This window comes from Lissotriton helveticus, chromosome 2_1 (assembly GCF_964261635.1).
Source record: "Lissotriton helveticus chromosome 2_1, aLisHel1.1, whole genome shotgun sequence".
NCBI lineage: Eukaryota > Metazoa > Chordata > Amphibia > Caudata > Salamandridae > Lissotriton > Lissotriton helveticus.
In genome coordinates this window covers 1,172,505,778-1,172,526,025 of record NC_136059.1, presented here as the reverse complement: position 1 = coordinate 1,172,526,025, position 20,248 = coordinate 1,172,505,778, and the positions used below count along the sequence as shown (strand labels likewise).

The following is a 20,248-nucleotide window of genomic DNA, read 5'->3' as shown; positions in this document are numbered from 1 at the left end:
ATAGCATCAACAACGGAATATGTCCTTGTTTCCAAAAATGTGTCCCATGAATTGGGCGTTTTATTTCATTTGGCCTCTCCCGTGATTTTGGCACAATTAATGTTTATGAGGTCCCTCTTTAGCAACTTAGATGAACCCTAAAGTAAACCTGTGTGTATGAAGACGTAAACCACAATATTCATCATGCACATTTTCTGCACATGGACCAAGCTGAGCATTGTTAAAAAAAAAAAAACTTCAATCCATACCTAGATTTACAAGTGGCAGCAGACTATTTATTAAAAAAAATATCAATACATTCATCTGGTTGTACACCTTTGTTCCACAAAACACATCAATTCCCAATAAAATATAAGATTAATGTTTTTATTACTGTGTTTCCTTCAAATTGATACATTTTTCTCAGTCACTTTGTAATGGATCTCTTGGTAGGATAACAAATAACAGCTTCGGCAAAAATAATGAAAGGCAGGCTTCAGAGAAAGTTTCAGCACAGCATCTTGTTAACACGAGCTTCAATTTTGAAACCTCAGTCAAGACAGAGTTTAGGTTTTCCTGCCGGTGTCGTATTGCATATTCAAATGTGTACCTGAAAGAAAGAAAAAGTGAAAATCTGCAGGCATTTTTGCTTGTCAGGAAGATGCCATTTTACCAGTTGGGTGCTGCAGAAACACAATATTATTATTGGGTTAGCTGGAAAACACAGCTCAAAGTTCCAATGTCACTCTAATTCCATGTAAACACATTTTATATAGCGAATATAAACACCCACAGCTCAAGTTGTTTTCTCAATACAAACAATAAATGGCACGACACTGAGAAGGGTTTCCATCTGCGGATGAGGTCATTCTACATTTCACTGCCTAAAAAGGTAAAAAATTAGCAGCCGAGACCTATACAGGTAAGAGCGGACAACGAGAGACAATTAGAGATAATTAAATAAATAATTAATTTTCCCTTGTCTTCGTCATTGATGGAAACCCCCCCAGACCCATCCCCATCCGCCCCCACCTCACCTTGCTCTTACCTGCACGGGCAACAGCTGAAAATGAGTGGCCCCCACCTTTAGTATGGAGAACGACCATCATTGTGACCTGGCAGCCTCTTGGCAAATGAGTTTCACTTTAGAGGTTTACATGGGCAGAGCCAAGGGAGCCCTGCCAGTGTTACCATTGCATTTCACGCAATTCTAAATAGATGGTTAGGGTGGCAGAGGCACCTCTGAATTATAGAGACACTCCCACTCTGCCAAACTCTAAATGAGGCCTCTAGTTATTTAAAATCAGTGCCACAATCAATTCATATGTCACTTTTATTTACTTCGGCATTTTACATTTTATTTCAATGACCCGTTAGGAGCGCCATAAACATGAAGACCAGCAAAATGTTGTACAAAAACTAATCGAGACATAACATACAGTGTAATGTGTACAGGAAAAGATTAAATAAAACCAAAAACACAAGTTTCAAATAAGAAACATATAGAGGAAATGTAGCAGCAAACCATATGTGCTAAAACAAAACAGTACAAAGTGCAAGATTTAAATGATCAGAGAACAAAAAACACAGCTAAATCTGAATGCAAAGTTGGGAAAATGCTAAAAGAAAAAGGAAACCAATACACCACCCCTTAAAGACCAAATTGAGGGGCATATTACCATCGCTATTGCTTGGTTAGAGAGAAAATTTTACCGCTAAGCTGCGGCGATTTTTACCGCAGATAAACCTTGGTATTACCAAGGTTTATCGCAAATGCGATAAAAAACGGCCGCAATGCATGAATATCGCTGAAAAGTCAGCGATATTCAGGCATTACCGAGCTAATGCTCTTAGCCATGTTATTCACCTACCATTGGATAACTTGGCTAAGAACTGCTCAGGGGCAGGTGTTAGCTTTTGGAGATATTCGCGCTTAGCGCGAATATCTCCAAAAGTTGGTAATAGGAGATAGCGATGTTAGCAACTGTTTTCAGTCGCTAACATCTTGACACACCCACTTTACATGTCATTAGTGATAAATATCACTGACATGCAAAGTGGGGCCCAAGATGGTCGCTATCTCCTACTAGCTGTCGCTAACTGGTGTTAGCGACAGCTAGGTAATAGGGAGATAATTTTATCTCCGCTTTCTTGGCTTTTAAAGCCAAAAAAGCGGAGATAAACCCCCTTGATAATATGCCCCTGAGTTCCCTCAGCGGAAATAATCAAAAGCATGCAGCCATTTCTTTGCTATCATGGCACCCTGGAAATGGCTATACACCTTTATGGTAAACAATGCAGACTGTGAAAGAATAGTGGTGTTGTCTGGTGATAGGTGGCCTGCTCCTATGTCCGTGTTCTACAAAAGTGTGACTTCTGCAGAATTGATAGCAAGTTAGAAACTATTTTTTTAAATTTTCGTTTGATTACCTGTTATTACACTTCACATATAACCTTTGCTTCTTCACATTTGATTGTGATTTTATATTTAGATTCACCAGAATGAGTGATTTTCAAATGAATAGTTAACTATAGTTAGAGTGTGTTCACGTTCAGTGATAGCCGTGTAGGCCTTGGTTTGAAAAAGCTCCACTTAAAAGGAAATGTTGTGTTCTTGCATGCTGCGCATTATCTTTTTTCTCATTTCGGAAAGCAAAGACTCAGCAATGTGCCTCCTAACTGTATTGTTATGGTTAGATTGTGTGTGAAGATCACAAAATGTATCTTTTAATGAGCTGAACAGCAAACCTGCTCCTGTCCACCTTATAAGGCGTAGGTTCCTTTACCACACTTGAGACTGAATAATTCCCTTACTACTACTCATACAGTTACTCTTTCGTGTGAACCATGTTCTCCATTCCTTGAGGGACTCCTGTATCTAGTTCTGCCTTAGAGACTTTATTTTGCTGGCACCTGCTGTTTAAGCTTCCCCGACTTCACCTATAAAACCTAAAAAAGAGCATTAGGGAGTTTCCCTTTATGGAAACTGAATACTTTGTGATTTGTCTACACTACTTATACATCTTGGCTTTATACTTGGTGTTCTAATCACTTCGGGTTTACCAGACTTATGCTGTATACAAATAATTAGTATTTCAAAGCTAATTTGACTGATTTGAATTTGCATTTTGTGAATCTGTCCATAAACATTCATGGTTTGAAAATCTACAATTCTGTCATATTTGTGGGCCAAAATGTGCTTCACTGTTATTGATATGATATTTTTGATGTTAAGCCTCAATTTGATTCAGAGGTCCATCCACCTGGGTCAAGTTGAAACTTCAGATATGCACCAACCTTTGCAAGGTGCAAACACTGTCCTTATCTAATAAATCAAAAGTCTTAGAGACAGTCCTACGTAAAAGGTAAATCCACGAGCCAAATGATTTGAGATGAAATCAGACATGCAGGCCTGAACTTCGTAAATGTAGAGAAGTGGACACAGGATTAAAGAACTATCAGATCATAACCCCAGATTGATCTGTAACACCAGGCATTGCTTCCATGACTTAATATCTGTTGAATACCACACTCGGGTGTTGTAGTTTAACACAGGAAGTTATTTCAAACAATTTAATAGCCGAAGAACAATATTCCAGCCCACGCATTGCTTTCTAACACTACAATAATACTAACTAGCTGTATGAAAGTAGAAAGGTTTCACAATATAAATAGAATGCTGATAAACATAACATTAATGATCCCAGACAAGGAGCGGTGTGAGAGTATCACCAGCCAAATTAAAGGTTCACCTATGAGCTCTGTGGCATGGCTACGCTAAAAAGATCAAAATCCTTAAGAGTCCTGCAAATCAACACATTTCCAGGGAAATGGATGGCACTTAGATTATATGGGACCTAAAAATTGCTGTAAATATCCGAGGACCTGGGGTGTCAATGAATGACTGTGGCGGGTCTCCTTGCGTTGTGGTAGATCTGTGGACCTCCTTGGCACTTGTAGCACTGGGTCATTTACATCCTAGCCTACAGAGTGGGGAGGTATGGCAACGGAACAGGCGGAGCCATGAAGAGCATACTTACCGCACAAGGGCATGGTACGACCAACACACTTGCTGCTCCAGACCTCCTCGCCTCCTAGAGATCTCAATGGTCTGCTACGGTGAAGTTAGGTCAGAGCAAACTGGTGGCTCACACTCCAGCTAGGTGGTGTCAGTCATCTCTTGTGAACTACAGAGAGGTGAGTTAGATAAGCTGTATTTGGTGGCACTTGGGAAAGTTGGGACCAAGTGAGTAGAACAATCAGATGGCTGCTCTGATTCTTCATAGAGCCCCATGGCATCAGTAGAAACTGTTGAAAACTGGGCTCCAGTGGAGGACTGGCAGCCCTGGCATTGCTGGTGGGGGTTTGATCTTGTTAAGGGGCGTGGCCTATCACTGTTGTTGATCTCTTAAAGTGCTAGCAGCAGAGTGAATACTGCAGACTGTGAGGCAAAACTACACACCATCAATGTATTAAGGCTAAGGCGGGACAACACCAAGATCACATTTGGCTGGAATAGATTTTGTAGACTGGAATCTGCTGAATCAGCTCCTGCTCTCCTGCGGTAAATACACTGGGGCTAAGAAAAGATCATAATAGAAGAGGTGTTTTGGGCTTTTCAAGGATGAGAACGTGAAACAGCTTGAGCTGTTCTGCGTTTGCTGGAGCGCCACACTAAATGGGTTTCAAAAGTGGGGAGCTTGAATGAGAAACAATGTACAATTATTTTTTACGGTTAGAAACTGCAGAGTACATCAAACAGCACAGCAAGCCATAGGCAATATCGAAGCCATGCTCTCCGAGTTGAAGGAATGCATTAGTGGTATAGGAACAAAGCTTAATGCTCTGACATGCAGGACAACATATTCAAGCTATAATAGATAAGCATGGTTATAGGCAGAGTTGTGCAAGACACAGAGCATCAATCTCCTGCTCATGGTCACAAACTCAAACCACAGATGTTGCAGCTCCAGGCAAAAGTTGATGACTTGGAAGTGATATCCTGAGGAAATAATATTCTCATAAATGTCATTAAAGAAACAAATAGGCTGGGATCATGGGAGAATTTCTGAACAGCCTCTGAAAACCGTGAATGAATGAATGAATGAAAGAAAGAATGAATGAATGAAATAATGAAATATTTGTATAACATGAAGATGTTGCCACGTGCCATCATGAAACATGCAAAAGGTGATGCCAGGCTGCTTGCAATAAGTCTAACCAGTAGCAATCGCTAAGGGTAGCACTCCAACCCATCGTTCATGGGTCCTGTGCACACTGTGTCATGGAACCAAGCTGTATCTGGTTGATGAGCCCATGACTAGAGACAAACAAGTCTTGGGTTGCTTGTGTTCCGGTTTATGGAGGCCCTGGCAGTTCGGGCGGGACTGTTCCTATTGGAGCAAGATCAAGACCGATTTGCATATAGCTGGGTCCAAACCGAGTTGGCATGGTGTGGAGAATAACACTGATTTAGGATGCAGCCCGAGTGCTTACCAGTGGCTGAGATGAATTCAAGCATTGAACCCATCATTGCTTTGTATACTTTTAATGCAGCCCCATGCCATCATGACACTGAAACAGGCAGACAGTAAAAAAGGGGACTCATCATAAAAGATAAGCCTTGAGTGCCTCCAAAACAATTGATCATTTTAAGCTGACAGAGATGAAAAGGAAGACAATTCCAGAGAGAAGGTGCTGCAACAGAAAGGCACAAACTCCCTCTCTGGCTCTCACAAAGCGAGAAACTGTTAGCAGGGACGACAACCTGGACCTATGAGAGCACACAGAAGGTATCTAGGTTGATTGCTTACTACAGAACATTATACACTACAAAGAAACAGGCCTCTTCGGAGCTAATTGGGTGGTCCCTTGATCAAATTGCTCTTCTGTGGATTGAAGTGCTGCTGAGAAAGCAATTGTGCTCTTCTCTTACTGTGGAGAAGATAGAGAAGGCAATCGGAGCAAAGCTCGAGGAACTGGTGACCTGACAAGCGAGTTTTATAAGGCCTACAAGAAAACACTAGCCCCACAGCTGCTAGAAATGTATGCATCAACCCTGGTAAAACTCCATTATCCTTGATCTAGAGAGGCTCTGATAAGTTTAATGCTGTCAGCTGCTAGGTTTCCGGATACCAGTGGTTCTTATAGACCGCTATCTTCATTAACTTTCATTGTAAAACAGATTTCTCCCATGGATGCCATGGTTAACCCTGCCGGATCAGACAGGATCACATCAGATATTCTAAGGCGGTATTTGCAGTTCTTCGCTGAATAGATCCTGGGCTGGAGGTGGCAGCTGTGATGCGGCGAAGGATTCATACGGTCTTCATTTTTCATGGAGATAATACAAAGAATGACAGTCGGTTTGTGTTAGACCTGGCATCATTGGCGTGACTCTCAGTTCCATTTTTACTGATTGCCTCCTCTGTTTTGATATGTTTTTGCTAGTTATATGCTTTGGGCACTGTGCCACTGCCATTCAGTGCCACAGTGCAAGTGCTCCATATCTTAAATTGATGTACTGATTGGTGATTTCATGATTGGGTCATTTGATCTACTTGTCAGCCCCTAGTACAGTGCACCATGTGTGCCCAGGCTTGTAAATCAAATTCTGCTGGTGGGCAGCTTGTAAGTGTGCCTCCGCCTGCCATTGCAAGGCCTGTGTGTAGTCTGTGACTGCCATGTCCATTTGGCAAGTGCACTCACTTGCCAGTCTCTAAACCTTACCTTTACTTCATATCAGACATCCCTATGGTAGGCCCATTGTAAGTATAAGGTAGGACAGGCCCTGATGTGTGTAGCATGTCCCAATAGTGAATTACAGCCATTTTCGTTTTTCACTATTGCAAGGCTACCTGTTGCCCATAGGCTAGAATGGGCAGTTAGATTATCACATTCTTATAATCCTAACTGACTCAGGGAACACTGTAGAAATTCGAATTTAGTATGCCTGAACTCAGAATGATAAAATACATCTTTTAGTAAAGTTGGTTTTAATATTCTGTGTTTGAAAATACCACTTTTAGAAAGTTATTTTCTTGCCTAACTGTCCAGGCCTGCCTCTGCTAGGTTGTGTATTCTTTGCCTGGAGTTTGTGAGTGACAGGGCTGGGGGATTCCAGGAGACAGGCTGGGGCAGTCCAGTGGTGAATAGAAGAGATCTGCATCTAGATGGAAGGGAGGAGTTGCACCTGGGACCTGAATAGGGCTGGGCATTCCCTCTACAATGCTGGCTCCACCTGCTGTGGCTTGTCTGATGTCTCTGCCCTGTACTGTGGAAGGAGAGAAGGAATCTTGTCAACAAAGTGCTCCAGAGCTGTGCCTTCCCTCCCCTGTGCTGGCTCCACCTCCTGTGGGGCGGCTGATGTCTCTGCCCTGCACTGTGAAAGGAAGGAGCCATGTAAACAAAGTGCTCAGGAACTGGTTTGGACTAGGCAGAGGCCTCTCTGCCTTCAGAGAACAAAGGATTTTGGGGTATAAATATTGGGACCCTGGTCCCAAAAATTAGATCACTTCTGGAACAAGAAACCTTTTGCCAAGGAGAAGAACCAAGGAAGCTGCAGGAGTTTTGACTGCCCCTCTGCCAGTGTGCTGTTTGCTGGGTTGGCCTGCAGTGGTTGCTTCATTGCCAAGGAAAGGAGAAGGAACTTTTTAAGGACTTTCATCATCTACAGAATATTCTCCAAGGGCTTGAACTGTGCTTGCCTCCTACTGAAATCTCAGGGATAAAAGACTCCATCTCCCCTCTGAATTTCCTTGCTGGGAATGCTATCTACAGACATTTGCACGTCGCTGGGAGCCGGAAGCGCGACGCATTGAGAGGAAGTGTGTCACTGCCGCAGCTGAGATCGTCGCATCGCTGGAGAAGCGTGCCGCCGTCGCATCTCCCAGGAAGCGTGTCTTCATGAAAGGTGCCTGCTGTCGCATCACTGTAGAAGCATGACGCCATCGAGAGAGTTGCCATCGCATCACTGGAGAAGCGTGTTGCAGGGCCTGTCGTGGCTCCAAAGTACAGAGTCATCGCAAGGCTGCCAGGGCGACTACTCATCATCATCGCATCGCCGCGTCAAGGGCGCCATCTTCTCACATCGCAACCAGATAATCGCATTGCATCAAGGCGCCGTCTTGCGCATCGCAACGGGCCCGCAGGCCAAGAATCTACGCATCAACCCGCACCGGTAAGGATCACGATGCATCCCCTACTCTGCGCAAGCATTGAGGCACAACGCATGATTTCCCCCGGATCACAGAACCGACGCATCTCTCCTTTTGCGAGCCTTTTGTTCACTTTGCATTACGCATTCAGGTACTTAGTTGAGAACTGTGTCGCATTTATCATCAACTTGAACTAAGCAAAGTTTATCATCTTTAAGCCAACTTTAAGTATAGTATTGTGGATTTTTGTCGTTTGTGGTCTTGTGTTAAGTCTATATAAAGAATACTTATTTTTATAAAAACCTGTGTTGTGTCCATCTGTAGTGTTTTCACTGTATTACTGTGTATATTCACAAATGCTTAACACACTGCCTCTGAGATAAGCCTGTCTGCTCGTGCCAAGGTACCCAGGGGGTGAGCAGGGGTTAATAAGGAGTGTAATCCCCTTATCCTGACTTAGAAGTAAGGGTCGCTATTGGGACAAAGGTGAATACCATTGCCAACTAGAGACCCCCAGATCTAACAGTTTGTACTTCATCGCAGCTTAGCAAGATACTCACAAAGTCAAGTATGTTGAGGAATTCAACCTCGGGGGGGGGGGAGGAAGTAGCAAGGTTACCCATTATCCATGCTGCTGTTCACTCTAGCAAAGGAACCCCTTGCATGTATGTAAGTTGTGTTCTTATTTGAGGGGATCTGGAGGTGAACCCCCAGTCGCTTGTGGAGGAGGTTACAGAATTAGGTGAATTTTCAGGGTTGACACTCAATCGGAAAAAATCAGAACTTCTACCCTTAACCGGGAGCATCAAGAGGATCAGCCAGACAATGGGGTTTATGTGGAAAGAGCACAATATCAAGTACCTGTTAAGTACTCAGTTATTCATGTTAGCCAAAATAATATTGCCTTGATGCAAAGCAATCATGTAACATAAGCTAGACGCTTCTGTAAAGTTTTCATATAAACTGCCCTTTCTATTGATAGGCAGAATATACCTGCTCAAAATGGCGGTTCTGCACAAGCTGTTATATTTATTTTTGAACGACCGTGTAATGCTAAACTTCTCACTGCCACACGTGTCAGCTGTACCTAAACAAGGGTTGTAATCGAGATACACCCACGAGTGCAAATACTTAGGTGTAGACAATAGCACATGGTTCTGGCAGGTAAGATGCATGCTTTAGGGCAAAGTCCACATGTTACATATAAGTATATCAGGTAATGTACTCCTTAACATTTTTCTAGCTCTTGCATTCACTGGGTTAAGATATGGGGCAAATTCAGGTCTGACTTTTGGCCATAACCTATGTTTCTTGCACTGTCCCACCCCAGATATATTCCATTCACATACTTTGACAGTGGGTTGGCCCTAAGCAGTTTTCGTGTTCTTCAACGGTCAATATTTGATACAGAATAGATTTTGTGACTAAAACATGACCATTGCTCCTGTTTGCACCAATCTTCACCACTTTACCGCACACTGCCACAAACCTCTAGTAAATCTGGGTAGGAGTTCCCAGGTACCCCCTCCAATTTCCACTAGTAAGACAAAAGTTATATCTCTCCTTCTGTCCAAATGGCTTATTTGAATGCAATAAAATCAAATTTGTGAATTTAATTTCGTAGCGGGGGGGGGGGGGGCACGAAATGATGTCTGTTTCTGGGTGGTGAACACCTATCCATTATGTATTTCTTGGCATTGGTACAGCACAAAATCATTCCTCGCTGGACCTCAAAACACTTAAGTCACTTCACCCACAGAAGAGGTGGGGGAACCGTCGCAGCAGGAGTCCCCACATAGTATTTGCAACTGGGCTGCATATGAACATGTTAAATGTTGTGCAAGCATTTGTTTCCAAATATCTAAAGCCTGGGTCTTTTGCTAAGACAGTGATATATTTACTCTCCCACGCCACCCCGCGCCTCATTGCCATGTCCTTCTACATACGGGTCAAAGGTTATGTTTGCAAGCACTTTGAATGGCAATGGTGTATTTGACCAGACACAATGCTGTCTAGAAAAGTTGACTGATGAATAGCGAATCAATAATCTCATATCTCTATGACTATAACTACTGATGGCCAAAAACCACCAAAAGTATATTTTGCTTTTTCATTTATTGACTTTGTTTCTGGTGAATGGGAGAAGCCCAGTTTGGAGTACCACCTGATATTTGTTAATAATGTAAAAATTATTTGTCAGACTTTGCTGGATGTGAACGGGCACTAGATGACAATTCTAACGATGTAATATATATTGTACATGCAATAAAGTTGGAACTTTTGAAAAAAGATTTGACCTAGAAGTAGAAGATAAGGTTTCAGATAACCTGACACTCCTAAATACTAATTGACTAAACATGTTTTGGGCTGATTCACAAGTGGAAGAAGGAACTGAAAATAATGTTATTAATGATATCAGAAATGGGCCATGTTCACACAGAAATCCTGATGGAGCCATTAGTAAATGAATGTCTGTTTCTGATGAGGTACCATGGTCCAGATTTAAGAAGAAGTCACACAGTGCAGGGTAGCGAGTAAAGTTGCTGCGCTGTGTGGCGAGAAAGGGAGAGCGCATAAAAGCACCATATCTACTAAGACGTGGGTCTATTGTGCTCTCCCCCTGCCTGGCGCACCCTAGGCAGCCATGCACCAATTCAAACACCCTTGCGCCCTAGTGCAAGGGTGTATGTGTTGTCTGCGGCATACGTTCTGTACTGGAAGGAATCCCTTCCAGTGCAAAAACTATGCTTTAACGCTTTTCCCACTTTATATGTGCTGCAGAATGCAGGACAAATGAAAGAGGGAAAACCCACATTGCTCCTGCCTCTTGGAGAAGTAAGATTTTGGCGCAAATCCCTGTCTACCGTTCTTTTTAGATAGGGAGCTGCATCAAAATCCATGGGTAGTTACAAGGGAGAGTCCATTCACCACCCTTGGAATCCACCCTTGACGTAACGTAACACAAGGCAGAGCATTGGGCAACTTTGCACTACTTTGGGTTACTATCCAATGCAAATCACTATTTGTGTTGGATAATAACTCCCACCTAAACGGTTTGCATCCGTTGTGGGTTAGAAAAGTAATGCAAACCCTACACAAAGCATTTGTAAATCTGGACCTGTATGTTAATGACAGCTACTATACCACTCAAACCTTTTGAGATCTTACCAAATAAGCAGACGTGCATTGTGCTGGTTGTAAACTTCACACAGCTTCTCGGTTCTCAGCTGTATTTTCTCTGGGATATCCTTAGATTCTTGCATTGCAATCTGATTCAGACATCTTGCTCTATCAGACCCATCCTGCAGACAGCAATCCCCATGAGCAGCAGTTCTTGACTTCGAACAAAACAAGTTCAGAAGAACTTCAGACTGCAGAACACAGAGAATATGACGAAAAGATGTCTTAATACCGTAAAAACATAAAGTTCAAAGAGTTTTCTATGTGATTATGGTGATTAGTGCAAAAGACAAGAATTAATGCTCTCTACAATCCCAATAAACACAATTACAACTCGTCGAATGTTTCTGCAGGTGGCACTGAATGCAACCCCAAACTTTATATTTTATCTTTGAATTTAAGGTAGCCAGTCATTCGGACCGCTTGTTTGGGTACAGTATGAATGTTCTTTGATTTTAATATGTACGCAGGGTGGGATATAGATGATCTTACATTTATTCCCTGGGGGCAGTGGTCTGGAAGCTGGAATGTCTGTGATCCATACCTGTAATACCTGTGGTGTCTGTGTAGGATGACTAAGCATCACCTGGTGGTCTCAAGGTTTCTGTGTATTCTATCTGCCTCAACTACTTAAAGAGGGGGTCATTGTAAGCATTACCATACACTGCAGCATCTGACAGATGTGTGGATTGAATCAAGGTTTGTGTTGCCCCTTCTACTTACAAAATGTCTGCACCACATCAACATGTAATTGTTTTTTTTTGCTTGCTCATCATTTTTGCCTGTGATTTTATATGTGAGTGAGAGAGGGTTGAGACAGTTGCTTTCTGTGGAGAAAGGAGGAGTCAGTGTTTCAGGGACCCAAGACGAGTGTGTTTGTGTGTCTGTGTGTGTGTGCGCGCGCACACATCAGACTTTGTTCTACTCCAATAGGCAGCCACAAAACAACCTTATGCAATCCAGCCACAGTCATGCTACTGTATTTTATTCTAAGGGAGATGCACTAAATGTAACACCTATGCCCAAACGTGGGTGCCTTTTTCATGGTGCCATAGATTTCAACCTACACCTTACAAATGAGGCCAAAGTGGGCTGAAACCAGTCTGGAGTTGTTTGGGTACCAGTTTGGAGGGGACCTAGTATAGCAGTTCAGGCTGGACTGTTCCTACTGAATCAGGACCAAGTATGAATTGCATATGGCTGGTCTCTGCCTAGAGTGGAATAGTAGGACAAAAAGTGAACTGGAATGTGGCCTGTGTATTTACCAGTCGCTCAATTCAAGTATTCTACGTACCTCTTTTTTGTCCCCCCCTGGTCTTTGCTAGCACTAGTTTGACGTTGATAGGATTAATCTGACCCACAGCCTCTGGAAAGTCTTCTGTGGCCGAAAAATATCTTGTTATGGAACTAGCATAATGCTTGTCAGTGGAGAATATGATATGGAAGCCCAGGTAGCTTAACAGGACATTCAATCAATACCCGTTTAAATTTCCATCAGAAGCATTTTAGTAAATATCAATTGGCGTGGTGATGGTAAACAGTGGCACAGTAGCACAAAACAGCTTGAAGCTTTGAAAGCTGCAGTAAATTGCTCGTGTTGCTGATGGCGGATTAGTGGACAAATGCACCCACTGCCCGGGGCTGTGTTTGACCTCATGATCACAGGTTCAAAATCCTGGTGGCTCTACTCAGCATTTCATCCTTCTACAGTCAATAAAATGAGTGCCACTTATTTGGAACACCTTATGGAGGTATATATTCCCATTTAGTTTCAGTAACACCACATAATTCCTCATTGGATTTTCAATTCATCCAATATTAGTAAACCCTAATTACATTTTTGTAATAAGCAAACTACACAGAAATGTGGTTATTAGACATTTTACAGCAATTGTGAACATTGAGTAACAATACATATTGGGTAACAATGAACATCATGATGCTAAGGTGCCGCTCTTTCCAATTAAAAACCAAGATGGACAGAATGTGATCAATATAAAGACGATAAGCTGAGGATATGTGGGTCTCTCACAAATATGGATACAGCCTATCAGCCCTCCTCCTCCTCCTGGGGGATAGTTGCCATGGCTACAACTCTTCAATTTTCTTCTGCCTAGCATTTGCTAGTAGAGTGAGATGTCCTTGAGAGCACCAATGTATGCAACGTTGGCCATAGTCTTTGGTGTGTGAATCATATTTTCACTTTTATTTTGCTGATAACCAGGTTCCACCTGGTCCTGGTTACTGTTAGCACTATAAAAGTGTTTGCCCTTTTATTCTGTATTTTATACTTATGGAATAATCACATGTGCTACTACCTTGAATGAAAATCCAGTGCCTTTTCTGATGATTTAATGTTCACAATTGATGTAAAATGCCTAGTAACCATTTTTCTGTTGAGTTTGCTTGTTACAAAAAAATCTAAATTTGGGTTTAACAATAATGGGTATATTGAAAAACATATATGGAACTTTGTAGTGTTACTAGTCTCAAGTTTTTGGTATTAGTGCAGTTTGAGTTTTAATTTATACATGCTAAGACTTTATGATCTATTAAAAAAAGAACCACAGAAAGGTTAATATAAATTAGTACCTCATCTAGAAAACAATCAGAGGTCAATTCACTTAATTCACAACACTTTACTGCAGTCTTTTCATAGGTTGCAGCAAACTCCAGTGCTGTCCCGATTACACTTTTAGGATGAAACGATGCAAAAATTATGATCGCCCTACAGAAGAAAGTAAACGCAAATGTTATTTTAGGACTTACAAAATGTGAGTTGCCTCCAACCCTCTCGGCGACAGCTGTAGGTCCTGGTAGTTCCTCTTCTGGGTCTCGCTCCATCAGGGCCTATTCACTGTTGCAGGGATTCTGTTTTGCAAACAGAACTATGCCTTGCATCACAGAACATCAGTATGTAGGGACAGAGTCACCATACCACATCAGCACCTATGGGCCACTAATCCTGACAATCTCATAGTGCCTTACCAGCCCTCTTAACCATCTCAGAGTAACAGGTAAGTATTGGCACCCAAGAACAAAACACTCTAGTCTGCTCAGGGAACCGCTGTAACAGGTCTTCACTTTTTGTTCCCTCGTTCATACATGTCCATAATAAACAACCAATAGACACAAGAAAAGTTTACTATATTTATTGAAACTAATATACTCTATCATGTACTAACTGTGCTGAAATTAGGAAACATATGTAACTAAGCAGAGTAATTAGCATTATCAGTAGACTGTACACAATTAAAAACCCTACCATTGCAAATTATATATTTGCCTAAACCTAACCTCACTACGTGAGCACAATGATATTTCACATATCTCCGGAATTAAAGCAAGGCCCCAAACCTGGCATTTGCTGTTAGCTGGTCTGCATCTCAGATTGTGCAAGGCTGGTACGCTAGTGACGGGTCTTTCCTCTGCAAGAAAGTCTCCTCTCTATTTTCAAAATGGCAAGTCTTGGGTTATAAGATAAGAAGTGTCATTCTGAAAACCAGCAGCTGGATCTCTGTGTTATGTCTATGTGTTAGGTGTGTTATTGTCCGATGACAGAATAAAAGCAGGGCACAGTGTTGTTCAACCTTGTACCTAATGTTCAGATTGAATCCCAGCAGAACAGCTTAATAACAAAAAACATGTGCAGCCTATTTCTAAAATAATAATGTGGCAAAAACAAACGTGTGCAAAGCAAATGCGGCCTACACCCAACAGTTAGGCTAACATAGAGAAGAACTGCAGTGGACCCTATTGAGAACTCACAACATCACAAACAATTTTAGGACATAAAAGTGCACTACAGTAGTACAATTTACGCACTTCAAGATGCTATTCACAAACTGACAGCCGAAGACCTCCAATTCTCCTCTGTTTCCTGTGTTGAGATCTCTGCCAAGGTGGTAAAGATCGCCATAGACACAGAATTCGATTTGTAGTAAGTGTGGGAGGAACGAAGGGGAGTGACCATAAGATAGGGAATACTGGAGGGTTGGTGTAGGGAGGGACATTTTAATGCAAACACACACCCACAAAGCAGAAAAAACATTGCAATTAGCAAACTGACTGTACCATAACCACTCTCTGATCTTTGTGAGTTTCCACACTCATGTGCCTGCAGTCTTAACAGTGTCATTAAACAATTGTATTACACATATTGGATCAGAAAATTTGATAATACCCCCCCACATTCTGAGCCTTACCTAATTACCCACTTGCACTTTGCTCACTTGATGTGAGAGTTACAGGTGTGTGAAGTAGTGAAATGAAGGTTTAATAAGATTCAGGGTATAGGGGAATCACCCCAGCCATCATCTCCATCCCATGCTCCAGTTGCCAATCAAATGATCACATTCCCTTGAGAACATTCCCCATCATGATGTTTCAAAGGACAAATAAAATGATAACAACACAGTGTTATTATCATTTTATTTTTAGTTTGGGCTACGGGGCCAGGTTAGGGCAGGCGGAGCAAGGTTCTCCGGGAGGAGGAGTGGTTGGTACACCATAACTGCGCATGGCAGTTTGGCCAGCCGTCTTGGGCCGGCCAAACACACATGCGCACCTAGCATTTCTCCACCTTGCTGTCTTACAAAGCCATGTGGAGAACAGTCCCAGGCATAACCTAAGTGGACAAATAGGCTGCTCAGACCACTTACAACACTGTTGTCATGCCAGTGGCATGATACAGACAATCAATGGTCCAATCAGAAAAAGCAACAAAAGGTACAGGAGAACTGAATATATAAAAATATCTCCTACCATTATATGGAAAAGAAGAACAATCTCGTAGATTCAATCTACAGTTATGAGGTTAGGGCAGCAGACAAGATTTGAAAAATAGAAGATTAGGACACATACACATAATTGCATTTCTGAAAGTTTTGGTAGAGCACTTATAAGTCAGTCTCCAATAACATTCTTTTTACACATAGTATTGAAAAGTCTTAGCTCCACAAATGGATAAAGGGATGAAGATGAGTGCTCGGAGAAGGTGCTTGTGTGAATAAAGAGTGGAATAAGGGGATTCGGGGGGGGGGGGGGGGGGGGCGGGGTACGTGTCCTTTAGACCTTGTCACAAATCATATTATTGTACATGGAAACCTGTCCAGGCAGCATCGTGATTGACTTAGGGGAGTCTGGAAACATGTGTGCTTCAGTGCTGCTGTGAGACAGAAAGAGAAGAGAACGGAGGAGAGGAGGCACTGGTTCACAGATAGGGGCTTTTTAAAAAGATTTTTAAACCCCCGCCCCAGCACCCCCGTTTTAGCCGCCACTTCTTATTCCTCAGTGCATGCATTCATCAGTGTGTGTATTTGTCAATATGTATTTGCGTGAGTGCATTGAGATGCATTGAGGTACTTACCTGACATCGACTTTATCCCGCATTTTACAACCCCCCACCCTGCCCCTCCTTTGCCTGACGTCACCGTCCGGTGTAACGCCCTGCACGAGCCGTGGCTGCTATTAGAGCCAGCTCTGTTCTGCAGACAGTCTTCCCGATGACTTTGAAAAGTTCTTCAATAAATTGTTTTAAATGCCGTTTTCCTTTAATTTATTTTCAAAGTGGCTGATGTGTGGGGTTCAGACATTTTGCAGAAAATGTTTGTGATTATGTTTCATGCAACATTCATAGAAAAAAATATATTTTAGAACAAAACAGAACTCACATTGGACAAATGGGAGGGTTCACAGAGATTATTTGCAATATTAGAGAGCTGCTGCTGTGTTACAATATTAAAAACGCACATCACTACTGCTAAATATCAGATCTAAACACATTTAGAATTTGGACCAATGTGCCTTTGCGCTGTCAGTGACCTGGCCAAAGAGGGCATGAAAGAGCTGGAACTGGATCATAAATTCAAATCTGTTCTGTACAGGGATCCCAAAATAGGTTCGGCCCAGGACCTCCAAAAATCCTTAAGATGTCTCTGCATGCACTCCCCAGGCCGCCGATACGCCACAACTGGTAATCATACAACGGCCAACAGCACCTTCCACCCACCAATCTGAACTAAAGACCACCTTCACAATTTCACCCAAAATTCACCTTTCTCAAATAAGCATGCTCGACCAAACAATCACATCCACATGTTTAAACACTGCACCAGAGGCAGCTAGTTTGCAAATTGCTGCACTCTTTAGCACTTTTTGGTAATATCAACAAACACACCTTTTATTTTCAGTTAAATGCCAGTTACAGTATCTAAACCAACTACATATCCTGATTTGCTAACTGTTCTGGGATTAAAATATTTAAGAGTATAGCATATTACCAGAGTCTTGTCTTCCATGACCCGGCTTCTTTGTATTCCTTGCAGATTTTGTTTGCTTCTGTAATGATGTTTGCAATCACTTTTCCTGTTTGTTTTTCCTGTTCAAACGAATAACCATATTGAGCTATGTTAAATGAATAGAAAAGAAATGCTGAAAGTTTGAAAGAGTATATAACAAAGAAAATGGAAAAACATTATGAGGGATCCCAAGTCTTCAATATATTCACTGACCTTGGACTGAGTGGTGCCCCCCTCGAAGAGGTGGGGGGACCCTTGCACCACAGGGGCCTGTGTTTAGCCCCCGCATCGTGTTACTCAAGGCCACTGTATAACGGTAATTACCTTTTTTCCCATAGTTTTATATAGGGCTAACTTGACCCAAAGGTATTGGAGCGCTTTATAAGAGCACCAGTTGCTTTCTATAAGGACACATACATTTTTTTGGGTTAGTCACAGAGAGATTAAGTAATTTGCCAAGAATCACAGGATGTTGAGCGTTGTTGCCGAGACTTGAACCTGATTCCCCAGATTCGAGGTTGACCACCCTAGCCTTTAGGCCACATCCTCTCTTCTGGCCCCACAAAAGGATCTACAAGCCCTGCATCTAAAGCGCAGGAAAAAAAATAAAGCATGCCTTTGTAACTTTACCTTATGTAAGACTACCAGGGATATCTTGTTGCAGGCACAAATAATGAAATTTGAAATGTAAGAAAAGTCCATATATATATAGATATATATATATATATATATATTACCTACTGACAGTAGGTATATATAGTTAGGACCTAGTTTCCATAGGAAATCCGCAACGTTCTATTGGGAATAACTTTGGCGCCGGTTGATGAATCTTCGCAACTTTCTCAAAGAAGATGGCCCGCTCCGCTCCTCTCCTTCCCTGAAAGTTTTGGGGGGATTAGTCAAGTGGGGGCTGAGAAAAAAGGGGGGTCCCAAAACGTGTTTTCCCCATGTTAATATCCATAGGACCTTTAGACACGGCTACAGCTTGAACCGCTGAACGGAATTACACCAAACTTGTCAAAATGGTAGAGTCTGGTACGCAGATCACGCTTTTGGTTAAATAGTGTAAATCCCTCCAGTGGTTCCTGAGAAAATTAAAAGAGAAAAAAATTATATATCTGTAAGCGCGCACCGTGCGCGCACCCCGCAATTTTTCGGGAAAAAAAATTGGGGGGGGGGGGCTTGGGGGGCTTCTCTCTTTTATTTTAATGTCTTTATTTTAATCTCGAGGGTGCCCACCCCTCGTTTTACCCCCGAGATCACCGCCGCGGCCCTAGCCGCCTGAAGATGGCTGCCGCCTGGTTGTGGGCGGGGCCGGGAGGACGTGGTTTCCGCTTCCCCCTGCCTGGGGGAAGCCTTCGATGTGCCCACCCGGTCTCCCGTGCCGAGGGGGAGACCGGGTGATGCTGCCGGCTGGTGCGGGGCTCCCGTGTGCTGAGAGAGCCCCGGGAAAAGAGGAGACGCAGCCCGTACCGCAGCGGGCCCCCATGGTGTTGGGAGAGCCCCACAGGTGCCGGCGGAGAGGAGAAGGCGAGCCACAGGAGAAGAGCCCCGCCGCACCTGAGGAGTGCCTCCTTCGTACCGGTGAGTGCGGGAAAGTACTGTGTGGCCCAGCCGGTCGGAAGCCAAAGATGTGCCCGCCCGGTCTCCCGTGCCGAGGGGGAGACCGGGTGATGCTGCCGGCTGGCGACCCCCGAGGGTGCCACTTCGCGGAGTCAGAGTGATGGGAAGGGAAGTAGGGAAAGGGAGGGACAGAAGTGAAAAGGAGACTGGAAGCGGCTAGGAAGAGCAAGCGCGAGGCAGGCGAATTCAGAAGACTGATTAGTGTAGATAAGGGGCTGATGGCGAGAAAGCCTTAGAGAAAGCTGGGACAGGTCAGATCGGCTGCACCGCTGCGACCTCCCCGACCCCATAAATCCCCATTAGTATCGGAGATACTTCGAATGATGGATGTGGACACGAGGAGGCGACGCGCGCCGGTAATGTAATCAGAGTCCACACCCGAGCACTTTCCTTGTGTACAGCGCACACTGCGAAGTGAATGGCCTCTAGGAGATGGCGTGGGTGCAAGAAGTATCCCCATGTGATAGGTAGGACGGGGCTTGAACCATTCTAAACAGAGCCAGCTTCCACACTGCCCCCGGCCCCATATATATATATATTTGTCAATTTGTTTTGAAATAAACTATGTCATTTTCTTGTACCAATGCCCCACTGTTCACATCAAGAACTCTAGATGAGCTGGGGCTGTGTGGCTTGGGAAGCCAGCATGATGTACGGCTAAACTGAGTGGTCATGGCTGGTAGTTACTCCATCCACCAATAATCAGCTCTACTACATAACCAGCATGCAATTCCTGGCCGGAGGATGAAAAGAAGCACCTAAGGGACCTGCAAAGCCTGATCTGGTTGCAGGGGGGAAACCAGCGTATTGCTGCACTCTGTGGCGTGGCCTATGCGGCCTCTGTTGCATGTCTGAGACCCCGTGCTGGAGCTACGGCTGTGAATAATGCAGCAACTCACAGAGACCACACATTGCTGGCAGTGCCTGGACCCGTGGCGGCGGGTGAGGACCAGGGACTGCCAGGTTACTTTGATTGACTGAGGGAGGGGAGGCCTTGGGGCGCTCTGTTGG

General features: G+C 43.3%; 1 protein-coding gene across 1 annotated transcript in view; it reads right to left on the bottom strand.

The window, feature by feature from the left end:
• Nucleotides 1-350: 350 nt before the first annotated feature.
• LOC144820220 (vitamin D-binding protein-like) overlaps nt 351-20,248 on the bottom strand; it is a 125,308-nt gene continuing 105,410 nt past the window's right edge. The window contains exons 5-8 of the mRNA XM_078677822.1: nt 17,597-17,694; nt 13,908-14,043; nt 11,304-11,506; nt 351-589 (exon numbers count right to left, since the gene is read on the bottom strand). Coding sequence (XP_078533948.1) covers nt 403-589; nt 11,304-11,506; nt 13,908-14,043; nt 17,597-17,694 — 624 coding nt within the window. The 3' untranslated portion in view covers nt 351-402. The remainder of the gene's footprint in view (nt 590-11,303; nt 11,507-13,907; nt 14,044-17,596; nt 17,695-20,248) is intronic.